The sequence below is a fragment of the Lithobates pipiens genome, unplaced genomic scaffold (genome assembly GCF_037356315.1).
Source record: "Lithobates pipiens isolate NorthernLeopardFrog02 unplaced genomic scaffold, aLitPip1_a1.2 Scaffold_19, whole genome shotgun sequence".
Classification (NCBI taxonomy): domain Eukaryota; kingdom Metazoa; phylum Chordata; class Amphibia; order Anura; family Ranidae; genus Lithobates; species Lithobates pipiens.
In genome coordinates, this window is record NW_027507764.1 from 328,426,395 (window position 1) to 328,444,055 (window position 17,661).

The 17,661-nt window shown below is 41.0% G+C and overlaps 1 protein-coding gene across 1 annotated transcript; it reads left to right on the top strand.

Annotated features, from left to right (window-relative positions):
* Positions 1-4,431: 4,431 nt before the first annotated feature.
* Positions 4,432-6,785, top strand: MC4R (melanocortin 4 receptor). The gene has a single exon (XM_077492045.1). It carries the CDS (start codon positions 4,786-4,788, stop codon positions 5,788-5,790), a length of 1,005 nt encoding a protein of 334 aa, XP_077348171.1. The 5' UTR covers positions 4,432-4,785; the 3' UTR covers positions 5,791-6,785.
* Positions 6,786-17,661: the final 10,876 nt, after the last annotated feature.

A 17,661-nucleotide genomic window follows, 5' to 3' on the forward strand; every position in this document is an offset into this window, starting at 1 on the left:
TCCTAAAGGTGGAGTAACAACCCAATGGCTAAGAGAGGAGCTGTGTCAGTCGGTGAATTACAGAGAAAAGGATTTTACGGCGAGTACAAAAAATCCTATTTTTGAAGATTTTTTTTCAGGCTCAGGTAACCATCCTGGATTTCTGCAGCAGTAAGTCGGAGGGGTAGGAGCTTGCCAAAAGCTGGATTAGTGGGTTTTTCAAGGCCTTAGGAAAAAGGAAACAGCTTGGTAAGTACATTGCCTACCAGCAGCTGCAGAGAAAACTTGATTGCCTTGTCTCGAATGGTGGAGATTCGGGTGCAATCTCTGAGGTGAAACTTAGGAAGTATCAGCATGACCAGCACGCTTCTTTGGTTCTTGAAAGGGACTATGGGAAATATCACTCGCCTGACCCTTATCAGAACTGCAAACAAAGGACAGTAGTTAAGAAGGTTGTTGGGCTAAGGGATAGTACAGGCTCTTTAACGAAATCCAGGTCAGGGATTATGGAGGTCTCAAAGTCTTTTTATGTGGATCTTCTGGGGGAGAAGTACCTCAATCGAGCAAAGATGTCAAGTTTGCTGTATTCTACACCAGGTCTGAGAAATAACATTCCACATTCCACTGGCAAGTTTGACGGGGAAAATCATAGCAGAAGAGGTAGAAAACACCTGGGCCAGACGGATAGATGGCTGAATTTTATAAGACTTTCAAATCCAGCTTGGTACCTTATCTTTTGGAGGTATTTTATGGCTGTCTGCAAGAGGGTTTGCACCCTCCCTCCATGGGACAATCTGCTGTGATTCTGTTGTCAAAAGGTAAGGACATCTTGATGATTGAGAACTGGCGCCCAATTAGCTTTCTTAATCTCGATAGAAAGATTCTGGTGAAGATAATTTTCTGGTGCTTGTCATCAGTAGCAGACAGATTGCTTTCTTGTCAGCAGCACTGTTCGGTCCAGGGCAGGAGCACTTTATCAGCAGTTAGCTGTCCGGGAGGCTCTGGAACATTGCAGGGCTGAAGGCTGGGGAAAGTATTTACTGGCATTGGACCAGGCGAAGTTTTTGAGCATGTCAATCAGGAGTACCTTTGGCTTCTCCTTGACAAGTATGGCCTGGAGGGTGGGTTTATTGGATGGCTTAAGACATTATACAGCGAGGTTGAGATCTTCATGCTTGTTAACGGTTGGGTGGCCCTTCAGGGTTGGATCGGGGGGTGCCACAGGTGTCCGCTGAGCCCTTTGCTATACATGTTCGCAATCGTCCTTTTCGTCAGAAGGCTAGAGAGCGGACCATTGTGCAGGGTGCCAGTGGACATTACTGGTGAGCTGCCCTTGAAGGTTGTAGCCTATGCTGATGATGTTTCTGTCTTTATCTCTGGGACTGAGGAGGTACAGGAGGTGGTCTCAGTTATAGAGCAGTATTCCGAGGCATCAGGCTCCAAGATCAACCATGATAAAAGTGAAGTTTTATGGATGAGCGAGGGAGGTGAGAGTTTTGCACTTCCAGGCACCTTTCTGAGACCTCAGCAGAAAGTGAAAGTATTAGTCATCAAGTTTGGCTCTGATGATTACAGTAAGTCGAATTGGGAAGCCAGGCTGAATGATGCTGGTGTCAAGGTGAAAAGCTGGAAAGGGTGGTGGGTCTCCTTGAGGGAAAGGGTGGACTTGATTAAGACCTACCTGATTCCTATCTTTCTGTATGTCAGCTTTGTTTGCATCTTGCCAAAGTCCTGCTATACCAGGATTTATAGTTATTATTATTATTATTATGGGGGGAACAGGCTGAATCTTGTGAAGCGGAATGTGACTTACCTATCTAGGCAGAAGGGGAGCCTAGGGATGGTCAACCCAGTTGTGTTCTTCTCTCTGATATCTTTGAAACATAATTTTGGTAACATGCTAGCAGATAGGGTAGGATGGGTAGGTATTTTCAAGATCTGGTTTAGACCTTTTCTGGGCTGTTAGGAGAGTGACAGCCAGTGAAAAGCCTAAGGATCAAGCATGTAAGCTCCAAGCTTATGTTGTCCCATGCCTGAAAATTCTTAGACAGTGGCATGTGACAACGAAGGATATCAGGTTCCTCCTTAGGAGACTCTTGGGTGAGAAGATCATGGGTACTGACTTTCATGTGCCACTGGCCTTAAGGGATGGCCCAGGTCATATTATGAGGGAGGATTTACGTTTAATAAATTCTGAGCAGATTCCCTTGAAATTTAGGGACCAGGCCTGGCTTGCTTTCCACAGTAAGCTCTATGTGAGGGGGAAGGCGAAGTGCTGCTATTTGGACAATCGTGGTTGTCCAAGAGCAGAATGTCAGGGTGAAGTGGAAACCATGGACCACTTCTTGCTTCAGTGCCCTTTCAATATAGAAGTCTATAAAAAGGTGGGGAGGGCTTTGAAAATTCTTACCTAGCATGTCTTATGCTGAGTGGGTGTAAGGAGAATTGCAGAATCGCAAGGGATTTTATTTGGACACTCTTTTTCTAGTCAGCTTAGTAGTCTGATATTACACCTGGAATGCACAGTGTCACGTATCCCTTTGCGAAAAAGTCCTTCCTGTTCCATTGGTGGTGTGTGAATTTCTTGGTGAGGTAGGAAAAATTTGGGGTCTCGAGAAAGACAGATGGCGGCAACAGGTCTGGATAAAAGCATGGAGGAATATCAGGCCTATAGCTGCCATTTGTTGATCTCTGGGTGTTGGGTTCTTTCCCTGTTTTCTCTCTGGACACTCCCTTAGATTTTCAAAGATAAACATAAGTTTGTAGAAAGGCTACGTACACATGATAATCTATGTTTCTTGGTCTGAATGTTAATCAAGTTGAGTAATGTGTAGAATTTTTGAAGATGTCTGTGCTATTTAGTGATATGTATATATATTGGCAAGCTAAAAACACTGAATATATTGTTTAAAATTAGATCAACCATCCAAGAATAGACTTGTGCACAACGGAAAATTTTGTTTAGTTTCGGTTCATTGTCATTCGTAAAATACATCATTTCGAGTGTCTAATTCATTAATTCGTATTCGTTGAAATTCGCTATTTATGTATGTATAGACATGATAATGATTCGTAGTTTGGAAAGTCGTTTGTTTATTGAATTTTTTAACACACACAATGACAACGTCTCTTCTCTTTGGCTCGAATACAATACAACACCCTTCTCACTCAGTTCTCAGGAATGCACTTTGCCAGTAATCCATCCTCCGGCACAAAACTAATTAGCTGATTGGACTATAAGATTTACTTTGAGCTGACCTTTTGTTTCATTAGATCTTTAAAGAATTACCGAATCATGTCGAATTCATTTGAATTTATTCGTTATATTTCTTTTGTATTCGTTGTAATTCGTTATTTTTTTATTCGGACATTCGGATGCATCCGAATGTCCGAAAGATGCAAAATTTGGCCGAATTTCAATTCGTTACAAAACGAATTGCATAAGCCTATCCAAGAACTAAAGTCGGCTTTTCCCAGGACTGTTATTGCCTTCTCAGAGATTATTCCTCGATTAGTTTGGTTACAAAATTATATGTTTTCAGTTTTTGACAAAGTAAGGAAACATATTAATAGAATAATAGAAAAGTTTATGTCATTAGGTTTTGGTATGTCTTTTAGACATATAGATTTATAAAGAGGTTTTCCAGGGCTGTATCGGAGGGATGGCATTCATCTGTCGGATATAGGCCTGGATATAGTGAATTTGAATTTCCAGACAATAACTGAACGGGCCACAGGTTGGGGATAGGCAGGAGGCTTGTTATGGCTCCTGCCTTTGTGGAGACAAGTTCTTATTAAATTTATGATTGTTATACAACTCCAGCTATAAAAGCTGAGTTGTTCAGTTTGATATTGGTATTTATGATGAAAAAAGTTATTGATGAATTCTGATGAATTAATTATAGAGTGGTTTAAGAAGAATTATTTTGAATTTGGTAAACCAATAAATAAGCCGCGGCCATTAAAATAAATACAATTATTTTATTAACCAAATATGTTGTCGTAGTGTATTTATTCAATTTAAATAATGTAAATTAGCTGCTTATTGTCCCATTGGTTAATTTCTGTTTTGATGTAATGATCCTTGTACCTTTCTGTACGATCATATTGTATATACGCAATGTATACTTTAAAAATTTCTCCAGCTAAATCTTTTTATTGAAAAAAAAAAACCTTATAATTAATCGTTCAATTCACCCTGTGCAGTGCTAAACAGACTGTTATGAGAGATAATAAAAGGTAAGAGTTATTTTCTCCCAATATATGTGTGCCTTAGGTCATGTATTACAGAAAATACTACAGCATAAAATGGATTGGGATTTCTGCTGTGATTGCCGAATAATTACCACTCTGACACACGCTTCTCTTCGTGCTGATTGGCTAGCAGTCAAAACAGAGGAGGGAGCGAGTCTTTTCATTCTGTTTTGCACACTGTATAAAATCATCAGCTGGTATAGGCTGTGTAACTGAAATCTGCTGTTCAGAACAGGCATACTTCATACGTAATGGAGTGAATGATTGCAAAGGAGAGCAATAATTGCAAATAATTGCACAGAAGTCCAACAATTAATCTCACAGAAGACCAACATCTTCAGGGTGAAAAGAGAATATTGAGAGAAGGTGAAACAGAGATGGATGGATGGATGGATGAGACAAGGGACAGAAGTTACTGAGGATCAGAACCTGGATGTATAATCAGAAATATTTCCATCTGGAATTATACAAAAATAAAAAGTTAAACATCACTAGCAGTCTAACTGTTTCCGAAGCAAAGCATTTATCGTATCCAGTGAATGAGCATACAATATGAATTTAACACATCATCGCCATCATCACCACTGGCTGCATTTAATGCACTTGCGAAATCACAGTTATGGTTTGCACATTGGAGCCAATGAGAGCATTGAAAAGAACCATCCCTCCGGAGGTTGCTATGAACAACTGTTTGTGAAACCCGAAGTGTTCGTAATTTTGAGCGTTGTAAGCCTATTGGAAAATATTCTGGTGGTGGCAGCTATATCTCGAAACAAGAACCTGCATTCTCCTATGTATTTCTTTATCTGCAGCTTGGCTGTAGCCGACATGCTTGTGAGCTTATCCAATGGATTTGAGACTGTTGTGATTACTCTGTCCAGCCACACAGATAAGAAGGCACATCACCTCATTGAGAATATTGACAATATACTAGATTCAATTATCTGCAGCTCCCTGCTCGCATCTATATGCAGTCTGTTGTCTATAGCAGTGGACAGGTACTTTACTATTTTCTATGCTCTTCAGTATCACAATATCATTACAGTGAAGCGAACATTTATAATAATCACATGTATTTGGACAACATGTTCGATCTCCGGTGTGTTGTTTATTGTGTATTATGATAGCAATGTGGTCATCATTTGCCTAATCAGTATAATCTTCACTATGCTTGCTCTTATGGCATCTCTGTATGTGCACATGTTCATGCTGGCCAGATTACATATGAAAAGGATTGCAGTTCTGCCAAGGACTGACACCATACGCCAAGGAGCCAACATGAAAGGAGCGATCACACTAACTATCTTGCTGGGAGTTTTCGTAGTCTGTTGGGCTCCTTTCTTTCTGCATTTAATTTTCTATATCTCTTGTCCCCACAACCCTTATTGTGTATGTTTCATGTCACACTTCAATGTTTATCTTATTCTTATCATGTGCAATTCGGTCATTGATCCTTTTATTTATGCTCTGCGCAGCCAAGAACTAAGAAAAACATTCAAAGAAATGATTTATTGCCACTGCGTGGCAAGTTTGTGCGAGCTTGCAGGCCGTTATTAAAGGTGAACTAATAGGAGATGCTTGGAATAGGATTACTTTTTCTACTGTTTAAATAGCTTACCTAAAGAGAAAATGTTACCGATTAAACAATTGTAGTAATCTGAAACTATTCATTTGAATGTTTATAATCGTATCCTTATCCGGCATCTCAGAGTATATTGGTTATCATCCCCTTCATGGGGACCTTAGAACCCAACTTGGTTGGTATTTCTGTTGCAAAAAAGAGAGTATAAAAGTGAATAACAGCACACGCACCTATCCCTATGAGATAAACTATGCTTTTATAAGAACTTAATATTATATATTTTATGGTTTTGGTAAATCTAAAGGAAAAACTCAGCAGAAAAACTGATAGTGTGTATGGAGCTTTACTAAACCCACAACAGTAATCAGTTTGTATATGTAGTAAAGCATGCTTGTTATACTCACTGTGGAACCTAAGGGGATTAATTCTCTGCATTGTGAAAAAAATGCTGTTTGATCTGATCCTCCGCTTCTTCCACAGTCCCCAATCCATCTCCTAATAGTACAGAGCGTTGGGGGCACTCTGCACGTGCTCAGGCTTGTGTTTATTGCTAGAGAGTTTTTTTTTATTTCTTGGGAGGGTGAATGTGATGAGCACAGGGCAAATCAGTACTGTCCAGACAGAGGGTCAGGGGTCATGTAGCCTCATAGGACAGTTAGAGAATGAAAACTCCTCCTACAAGCTTTAACCAGACACTGATATAAGTCACAAGACTGTTATATACTGCTGATGAGAAAAGGTATTTAGCAGTTTATCATTACTAAAATAATTGCATTTCTATGTTCTATGTACTGTGGGAGACCAGATATAGTTAATGCAGGGTCCTGGGTTTAGTAACACTTTAAAGATGAAGATTCAGATTCTAACAAATGGTTATGTTGCTTGTATGCACGCATATTTACATATAGTCGTGCTCAAAATATTGCATACCCTGGCAGAAATTATGAAATTTTGGCATTAATTTAGAAAATATGACTGATCATGCCAATAAACTGTCTTTTATTTAAGGATATCAATCACATAAAGCCATTTATTATCATATAATTTTTTGGATCCCTTTTAAATTATAATGATAATAAAAATCACCCAATTGACCCTGATAAAAAGTTTACATACCCTGGAATGTTTGGCCTTGGTACAGACACAGAAGGTGGTGCACACACAGGTTAAAATGGCAATTAACCACTTAAGGACCGCCTCCTGCCCATATATGTCGGCAGAATGGCACGGCTGGGCACAATCATGTACCGGTATGTTGCTCTTTAAGTGCCCAGCCGTGGGTCGGGAGCGCGCTGCCCCCGGTGCACTCCTGACCCGGTCCTGAGCTCCGTGACCGTGGCCGCGGGACCAGCGGACCTGATCACCGCTGGTGTGTGATCGGGTCACAGAGCTGAAGAACGAGGAGAGGTCTGTGTAAACACACCTCTTCCCGTGCTTCCTACTGTGGCTGTCACCGATTGTCTGTTCCCTTTTATAGGGAAAGACGATCCGATACATCACATGCCAGGCCACGCCCCCTACAATAAAAAAAACACATAACGTCATACATAACCCCTACACTGCCCCCTCATGGTTAACTCCTTCACTGTCAGTGTCATTTACACAGGATTCAGTGCATTTAATATAATATAATAGCACTGATTGCTGTATAAATGACAATGGTCCCAAAAATGTGTAAAAAATGTCCGATGTGTCCGCCATAATGTTGCAGTCACAATAAAAATCGCTGATCGCCGTCATTACTAGTAAAAAAAGAATATTAATAAAAATGCCATAAAACTATCCACTATTTTGTAAACGCTATAACTTTTGCGCAAACCAATCAATAATCGCTAATTGTGATTTTTTTTTTTTACCAAAAATATGTAGAAGAATACGTATCGGCCGAAACCGAGGAAAAAAAAAAAGTTTTTTTATATATTTTTTGGGGATATTTATTATAGCAAAAAGTAAAAAATATAGAATTTTTTTAAAAATTGTCGCTCTGTTTTTGTTTATAGGGCAAAAAATAAAAACCACAGAGATGATCAAATACCACCAAAAGAAAGCTATATTTGTGGGGAAAAAAGGACGCCAATTTTGTTTGGGAGCCATGTTGCACGACCATGCAATTGTCAGTGCCGAATCGCAAAAAGGGGCTTGGTCCTTTGGCTGCAAATTGGTCCGGGGCTTAAGTGGTTAAAGGTTCATTTTCCACATTTGCCTCTTTTTAAATCATAATTCGTGTCTGTGTATAAATAGTCAATTAGTTTGTTAGCTCTCGCATGGATGCACTAAGCAGGCTAGACACTGAGCCATGAAGAGGTAGAAAAGAACAGTCAAAAGACCTGCATAACAAGGTAATGATTCTTTACAAAGATGGAAAAGGGTATAAAAAAGGGTATAAAAAAGATATCCAAAGCCTTGAATATGCCAGTCAGTACTGTTTGATCACTGTTTGAAGTGTAAAATTAGGGACTCTTTTGATACCAAGCCAAGGTCAGGTAGACCAAGAAAGATTGCAGCCACAATTTGCAGAATAATTGCTCAGGATATAAAGAAAAACCCACAGGAGAAATACAGGCTGTTCTCCAATAAGACGGTATGGTTGTTTTTAAGGACCACAAAAAAGGAGAACGAAAAGAGCTGCATGGTTGAGCTGCCAGAAGGAAGCCTTTACTGCGCCAATACCACAAATAAGCCAATGAGGCATGTCAAGGTGTTGTTGGGCATATTGTAGCAAGGTTTTTTGTGGAACTTGTACAGTAAAGGCTTCTTTCTGGCAACTTGGCCATTCAGCTCTTTTGTTCAAGTATCATCACATTGTGCTAATTAAAAACAACCAAACCATATTTTTCCAGAGCAGCCTGTATTTCTCCTGAGGTTACCTATGGGTTTTTCATTGTATCTCGAACAGTTCCTGTGGCAGTTGTGGCTGAAATCTTTCTTGATCTACCTGACCATGGCTTGGTATCAAGAGATCCCCAAATTTTCCACTTATTATTAAATGATTGAACAGTACTGGCGGGCACATTCAAGGCTTTGGATATCTTTTTATATTCTTTTCCATCTTTGTAAAGTTGCATTACCTTGTTACGCAGATTTTTGACTTTCATTTTCTACCTCCTCATGGCTCAGTGTTTGACCTGCTTAATGTAAGAGCTAACAAACTCATTGACTATTTATACACAGACATTAACTGTGATTTAAAAAGCCACAAATGTGGGAAATGAACCTTTAATTGTCATGTGTGTGTGTCACCTTCTGTGTCTGTACCAAGGCCAAATATTCCAGGGTATATAAACTTTTTATCAGGGCCATTTGGGTGATTTCTGTTATCATTATGATTTAAAAAGGATCCAAAAAACTATGTGATAATAAATAGCTTCATGTGATTGCTATCCTTAAATAAAATACAGTTTTTTTGCATGATCAGTCATATTTTCAATATTAATGCGACAATTTCACAATTTCTGCCAGGGTATGCAAACTTTTGAGCACAACTGTATTTATGCTTAATCATTGCACCATTTAAAGCTAAATTTTCAATTTCAAGACAATTTCAGGATCTTTGTAATTTTGTAGAAATTAAATGTATGATCTGACAGTTGAAAATATAAGTCTAATAGAATGCATTTGAAGAACACCTGCCATAAAATGTCTTCAAATGTTTTTCTATAGTTATCAATTTTTTCGAAAACTGACTACAGGAAACGTATTTGACCTGTCTTTTACTCTTTTTTTTTTTTACTTAAACTTGCCCTTATAGTGTTAAGGCTTTGTTTACAATGTGTTATTCTGTTAGAAATACCTTTTGCATCTTCTTAGTGCTATCCATTTTTAAGTTAGGATAACCCTTTTGCATCTGCATTTTCATGCATTTTTAAAAAGTTTCTTTATCCATTTTTCATGCACTCTCATTCAAGTTTATGAGGATGAGTATTGACACATCAAAAAAAAAAAAAAAACGTATCTGGGCATTCATGCACATGCAGGAATAGGTCCCATAGAAAAAAAAAAAGATAATCCAAGTTGCACAGGTGTGAACAGAGACTTAACCACTTCCTGACTGACGCACGCCGATGTACGTCGGCAGAATGGTACGGGCAGGCATATTGGCGTACAGGTACGTCCAATTTTAAATGCCGCCCTGCCATCGGTGCAGGTCATGACCCCCGTGAGTCCGGTCGCGGGTCCCGCAGACTCGATCGCCGCGGGCATACCAGCGATCGTTTCACGGGATGGCTGAACTGGGAGATGCCGTTGTAAACAGCATCTCCCCGTTCTGCCTAGCAACAAGTGACGCTGATCTCTGCTCCATGTGATTGGAGCAGAGATCAGTGTTCACTAAAAGAAAGCCCAGCCCCCAACAGTTAGTAACACGCCCCTAGGGACACTTAACCCCTACACTGCCACTCACTGGTTAACCCCTTCACTGCCAGTGTCATTTACACAGGAATCAGTGCATTTGTATAGCAGTGATTGCTGTATAAACAACAATGGTCCCAAAAATGTGTCAAAAATGTCCGATGTGTCTGCCATATTGTCGTAGTTTCAATAAAAATCGCTGATCGCTGCCATTACTAGTAAAAAAAAAATTGTTAATAAAAATGCCATAAAACTATCCCCTATTTTGTAAACGCTATACCTTTTGCGCAAACCAATCAATAATCGCTTATTGAGATTTTGTTTTACCCAAAATATGTAGAAGAATATGTATTGGCCTAAACTGAGGGAAAAATGTTTTTTTTATATATTTTTGGGGGATATTTATTATAACAAAAAGTAAAAAATAATGCGTTTTTTTCAAAATTGTCGTTCTATTTTTGTTTATAGCGCAAAAAATAAAAACCGCAGGGGTGATCAAATACCACCAAAAGAAAGCTCTATTTTTTGGAAAAAAAAGGAAGTCAATTTTGTTTTGGAGCCACGTTGCATGACCGCGCAATTGTCAGTTAAATCGATGCAGTGCCGAATCGCAAAAAGTGGTCTGGTCTTAAGCCAGCAAAATGGTCCAGTCTGTAAGTGGTTAAAGCAGAACTATAGGCAAAACTTTTTTTTTTTTTTTTTTTATCACTTTGGATAAAGTAGTGACGCTTATAATCCCTGTCAGATTTTTTTCCCATCTGTGTCCCATTGCAGAGATTTCCCTTCACTTCCTGTCCCATAACCAAACAGAAAGTGAAAGGAAATCCCTGCAAATTAAGAAAATTCCTTGGGGACACCCAGGTCATTGGATCTAGTGTCCCCATTGGAAGATTTCCCCTCTATTACTTTTCTGGGCATAACTCAAAATTTTGGATTTTCTTTTACTTTCACTTTCAATCATAATGGTAAACAGGAGAAATCTTCTAGATTGTAAGCTCTGACGAGCATAGCCCTCTGGTCCCTCCTGTAATGAATTTTATTGTAAATGTACTGTCTGCCCTCATGTTGTAAAGAGCTGTGCAAATTGTTGGTGCTAAATAAATCCTGCATAATAATAATAATAATACTAATAATAATAAGGGTGAATCTCTTCCCTCCCTTTCCACCTTATCCAAATAAAACAAAGTGTTGCCTTTAGTTATACTTTAATGGTGATATCTCAAAGCCTAGGTTTACCACATTCATTTGGCAACAGACATATTTTCCTCTGTCCTGCCTATAATGTACTGAACATCTCTTAGGCCCCTTTCACACTTGTACGACTTTTCCTATGATTTGGGACTGCAAAGTTTCATGACAAGTCATTCCCCATGATTTCCAATGACTACCATTCATATTAGCAAGACTTCAAAGTAGTCCCTGCACTACTTTGGTCTGACTTTGAGCCTACTTCAGCCCATCAAATATCACTGAAGTTGGATCAAAGTCAGATTGCAGTATTAACTCTCCCGATGTTGGCATGTGATAAACTTGAAGGGCAACTCCATGCCAAATAAAAAAAAAGGCATGTGTTCCCACTCCAAAAGTACACCAGGCCCTTTGGTCTGGTATGGATTTTAAGGGGAACCCCCATGCCAAAAAACTGCGTGGGGCTCCCCCCCAAAATCCATACAAGACCCTTATCCGAGCACATAGCCTGGCAGGTCAGGAAAGAGGGTGGGGATGAGTGAGCGCCCCCCTCCTAAATGGTACCAGGCCACATGCCCTCAACATGAGAAGGTGGGTGCTTTGAGGCAGGGGGCTCTTCTCCCTCTTCTGGCGACGTCTTCTGCCTCGTCCGCTGATGTCTTCTGCCTCTGCCAGTTCTTCTGCTTTCTCCGGATCTTCTCCGCTCTCCACTGATGTCTTTTAGTCCTCTCGGTTCTTCTCCCTCTACCCACTGTCTTCTGCCTCTGCTGGGTCTACTCCGCTGTCTTCTCACTCTTTTGTCCGGTCTTCTCTGCTGTCTTCTCCCTCTGTTGTTATTCTGATGTTGACTCAACACTCTCTCCCGCTCTAATGCTGGGTCTAATGGCTCTAATGCTGGTTGCACAGTGTGCACAGTGTGCCACAGTGTGCCACTTCTCATATTGGGATGAGGCGACGTCACCGGATGCCCGCCCCTCCGGTGACCCTGTCCCATGAAAACCTGTGTATTATTTTTAACACTTTTTTTTTTAGGTGAATGGGTAGGTGTACAATGTACCTGATACTCATTCACATAGGGTGGGGGGCCGGGATCTGGTGACCCCCTTGTTAAAGGGGGCTATTGGATTCCGATAAGCTCCCCGCCCACAGACCCCAACAACCAATGGCCAGGGTTGTCGGGGAGGGGCCATTGTTCTCATCAACATGGGGACAAGGTGTTTTGGGGTGGGGGGCACAGGCCCCCCGTCTCAAAGCACCCAACCTCCCATGTTGCACGGTTCAGGGGGGGCACTTTCTCATCCCCACACCCTTTCCTGACCTGCCGGCTATGGTTTTGGATAAGGGTCTGGTATGGATCTTGGGGGGACCCCCACGCATTTTTTTTCAGTGTGGGGGTTCCCCTTAAAATCCATACCAGACCGAAGGGCCTGGTAGGTGCTTGGAGGGGGAACCCCTTGTTGTTTTTTTATTTTATTTTAATTTGGCGTGGAGTTCTCCCTAAAGATTCATACAAGACAGTGCCTGGTTTTGTCGGGGATCAAAGTCAGATCCCTGTTTATTGAAGTCGGACTTCAAGTAGCAGGGGAAAGTTGGATCCACAGTTGTACGACTGTGGTGTTATGGGAAAGGGGCCTTACAGAGGAATGTTTTCCTTGAACATGTCCATTCATTTCATGCTCAATGTGGTTATGTTTGGAAATCGCTGATCTCATCGGTCCTTGCTGATTGTCTATGCAGCTAAAAGATTAGAAAGTTGTTCTGTGTCTTGAGAATTAAAGACACTGAATTTTATTAAATAAAATGAAAACAGTATTTTCTTAGTTCGCAACAGTTCCTTTTTCTATAACCTCATTTTCTTTAACTTTACTTTTTTTATTTTTTTTCCACAAATGTATTCACATTCTTGAAATAACATTTATTTCAATAATTGAAAGGTAAGATTCTGTTATAACTAATAAGTAACTATAGACCAAGGATGCCCTATGAAAATGTTGGACTTGGAACTCCCATGCGTACTAGTCTCTTCACTTTGCTGGACACCTTACATCTGGTCTGCTCCAGGCCACCTGTGGATTACAGTGTGAATACTCCACAAGCTCAGTGTGTAAACAATGGTGGTATTTTAACTTTTGGACCTATTAGACCTCAAAATTATGATGAAAATATGAAAACACTCGCTAACAAAACACAAATAGACACAGAAAAGGCCGCACGTTCACCATTCAGATCCTGACTTCAAAACCTACAAGTCTGCAGGCACAGAATATCACAAATGCAATTAGGATTGTGAATAGGTTACTGACTCTATTGAATGCTACAGAAGTGTGCCCCCCCCCCTTTTTTTTAGATGCGATTTCCCATTTTCAAGTCGGATACTGAGAAGGACTTCCAGCCACTGTTGGAGAGTTCCAGTGACAAGGAGGACCCATAGACCCTGCAGAGGGCTAAGTCTGCTGGCATATACGACCTTGCTCTTTAGGGGATCCACTAGTTCTGTTAAGAGTCCTCACATATCAAGGATATCCCCATCTACTTGGTGACCGTGGATGTGACCTGGAATTCATCACCCTATTGGAAATCACCTTTTTTCACATTGTGGAATTTTTTTGTGGAATGTCTTTTTATGCAGAGTCTTCATTTATAGACATAAATTTGTGTTGCACTTGTAGTTTATTTCACCTATTTCAATTATTCATGTTATATATGATTATTATTATGATACACATTATTTATATACAACCTTACATCCACTGCCTCTGCAATTACAAATTTATTGCACGGAGTTCACTGAGCCCTTAGTCCATGCGGCCTCTGCAGTAACATTTGCCAATTGAGCTCCCATTACAGCTTTATTTTTAGTATTAGAAAGAGTGGGGAAAGGTGTGAACTTCTATCAAGAAGGTACCGTATGCCTATTGAGTTCCATCACTTCCTGTTCTGCTGACCAGACAAAAAGTGAGGGGACGAGAGGGTAAGTTGGTGTCGCGCTGTTCTAATTTAGAGTATTAATTCAAAGAAGTTAAATCCCTATCTACCTGGCTCGTAGCGGGGATTACAGATAATAAACATAAAAACAGGGGGTATACAATCCTCTATAAATGTTAAGGAACTATCGGGACTATTTTTTAGACCCAAAGGTAAAGTACAAATCTATTCACATGTGATTCTAAATGAATTGAATAAAATTGTGCAAAGTGTCGGCTAGATATCAAAGTGCAATGTGTCATATAAAAAATTGGTAAACGCACTACAGAGGTGTCTTCGCCTAGACCCTAAACATAAATGGTGATGCTTTTTCAAGAAAATATACACTTAATATACTATTATGATCGTAATAAATGAATATGACTGATACCATCAAAATAGTAAAAGTAAACGCACTGCAGAGTCAACTATGGCTTGCGTTACATAAATTAGCTAAAAAAAATTAAATAATAGCCCATCACCATCACCCTTAAGCCTGCAAAGGTCAATACAACCAGAAAGTGCTATGTGCTTCTAAGGTAAGTGCAAATGAATAACAATAGTTAGAATAATAAAAAAACTAAAAAGTGTTTAAAAAAATACACAATAAGGTGGCTACATCCAATTAATAAAAATAAATATAAATTCATAAATAAATACCATCTAAAATAAAAAAATCAATAAAAAAATAATATAAAAAGTAAATGCCCTACAGAGCCTATTCATCAAGTGCATAATATTTAGCTTGTGGGTACAAAAATAAAATAAAAAAAGTGCTAAGTGCAATAATAAATAAAGATGAAAATTAATTAGATTATAATACAACAAACCAAGGCTCTAAAAAATTATGCAAAAAACACAAAAGTGCATAACTTCAAACTATGATATAAAATAAATACCGTATTTATCGGCGTATAACACGCGCCGGTGTATAACTCGCACCCCAAGTTTAGGAGGGAATTTTAAGGAAAAAAACTTTTAGGAGGGAAGTTTAAGGGAAAAAAAGAAAAAAATTACATTTATATGCCCATCAGTGTCATCTGCAGCCTTGTCCACCATTGCAGTCTTATGCAGCCTTGTCCACCATTGCAGCCTTATGCAGCCTTGTCCACCATTGCAGCCTTATGCAGCCTTGTCCACCAGTGCAGTCTTGTCCCCCATTGCAGCCTTATGCAGTCTTGTCCCCATTGCAGCCGTGTCTATTTTATTTTTTAAAAATGCCACCGCCGAGATACAGAGCCGGATGTGTATCTCGGCGGCGTGCGGTAGTTCTCGGCGGGCCTCTGGCCGCCTTCGGCTTTTCTCGGGTAGCTTTCGGCCGCCTTCGTCCATTCTCGGAAGGTCGAGAAGAGCCGAAGGCGGCCGAAAGCTGCCAAGAAGAGCCGAAGGCGGGCGAAAGTCGCCCAGAGGCTCAGAATTTCAGGGGATCGGCGTATAACACGCACCCACGATTTTCCCCTGCTTTCAAGGGGAAAAAAAGTGCGTGTTATACGCCGATAAATACGGTAAACACCCTGCAGGGCCTAATTCACAAGTGTATTCAACCACAAGAAGATCACTTAAACATTGTGCCTGCTTGAGTGAGGTATTTCAAACAGTGAGTGAAAAGGGAAAAGGGGGGGGGGGGGATTCTATATATATAGTCTCTTAAAAGTGCCCGTGCTTTTCTTGTGACTGTAAATGTGCAATCCAATCGAATCACCACTTCCCAGTGTTCTCTCCTTTGTGACCATACACTCAGGTGGGCAATGGCCCCTTACCTTATGGTAAGGAGAAAACGCTTATAAGTGGAGATCTCTTTAACCACTTAACAACCGCCCATTGCCGATTAACGGCTTCAGGGCGGTTGTTTAACTCTGAGAGGCCGTTAATTAACGGCCTCCCAGAATTCTGCTCTCGCGCGCCCCCTGGGGCGCGCACACGAGAGCATCCGTGACCGCTGGGTCCAGTGGACCCGGCGCATCACGAATCACGGTAAACGCTCCGTCAAATGACGGAGTGATCACTTGTAAACAAGCCGGCGTCATGTTATGACGCCGGTTCCTCCCTCCCCTCTCTGTACCGATCGGTACAGCGGAGGGGGAAGAGATCGGTGTCAGCAGTGATGTGGGCTGCATCTGCAGTGCCCACATCGCTGCTCACCGAAAATTAACCCCTCAATTCCCTGCAAATACTCTGCATTACTCTGCAATTCCCTGCAAATACTCTGCATTACTCTGCAATTCCCTGCAAATACTCTGCATTACTCTGCAATTCCCTGCAAATAGTCTGCATTACTCTGCAATTCCCTGCAAATACTCTGCAATTCCCTGCAAATACTCTGCAATTCCCTGCAAATACTCTGCATTGCCCTGCAACACTCTGCATTGCCCTGCAACACTCCGCAATGCCCTGCAACACTCCGCAATGCCCTGCAACACTCCGCAATGCCCTGCAACACTCCGCAATGCCCTGCAACACTCCGCAACGCTCTGCAATACCCTGCAACACTCTGCAACACCCGCCAATACCCTGCAACACTCTGCAATGCTCTGCAACCCCCGCCGATACCCTGCAACACTCTGCAATGCTCTGCAACCCCCGCCGATACCCTGCAACACTCTGCAATGCTCTGCAACCCCCGCCGATACCCTGCAACACTCTGCAATGCTCTGCAACACCCGCCAATACCCTGCAACACTCTGCAATGCTCTGCAACACCCGCCAATACCCTGCAATGCTCTGCAACGCAATACTCTGCAACACCATGCTCTGAGATACCCAGCCATAGTCGGTGATACCCTGCAATACCCAGCCATAGACATCTCCCGCCGCCCTCCGCCCTCCGGTGCTTCTACCGAATCGCTAATACGATCAAAGCCAGAATCTTTTTTTTTTTCAGGCTTCCCAGCTTAGAGGTGAGATGTGGGTCTCATTGACCCCACATCTCACTGTAAAGAGGACCTGTCATGCCATATTCCTATTACAAGGGATGTTTACATTCCTTGTAATAGGAATAAAAGTGATCAAAAAAATTATTTTTGGGGAAAAAAATGTCAAACTAAAATAAATAAAGTAAAATGAACAATAAAAAAACATGTTTTTTTGAAAGCGCCCCTGTCCCCATGTGCTCGCATGCAGAAGCGAACGCATGCGTAAGTCCCGCCCACATATGAAAACGGTGTTCAAACCACACATGTGAGGTATCGCTGCGAACGTTAGAGCGAGAGAAATAATTCTAGCCCTAGACCTCCTCTGTAACTCAAAACATATAACCAGTAAAAAAAAATGTAAATCGTCGCCTATGGGGATTTTTAAGTAGCGACGTTTGCCGCCATTCCACGAGCGTGTGCAATTTTGAAGAGTGA

Excerpts from the sequence above, each read along its gene's own strand:
- MC4R (XM_077492045.1), top strand. The coding sequence starts at position 4,786 with ATGAATTTAACACATCATCGCCATCATCACCACTGGCTGCATTTAATG.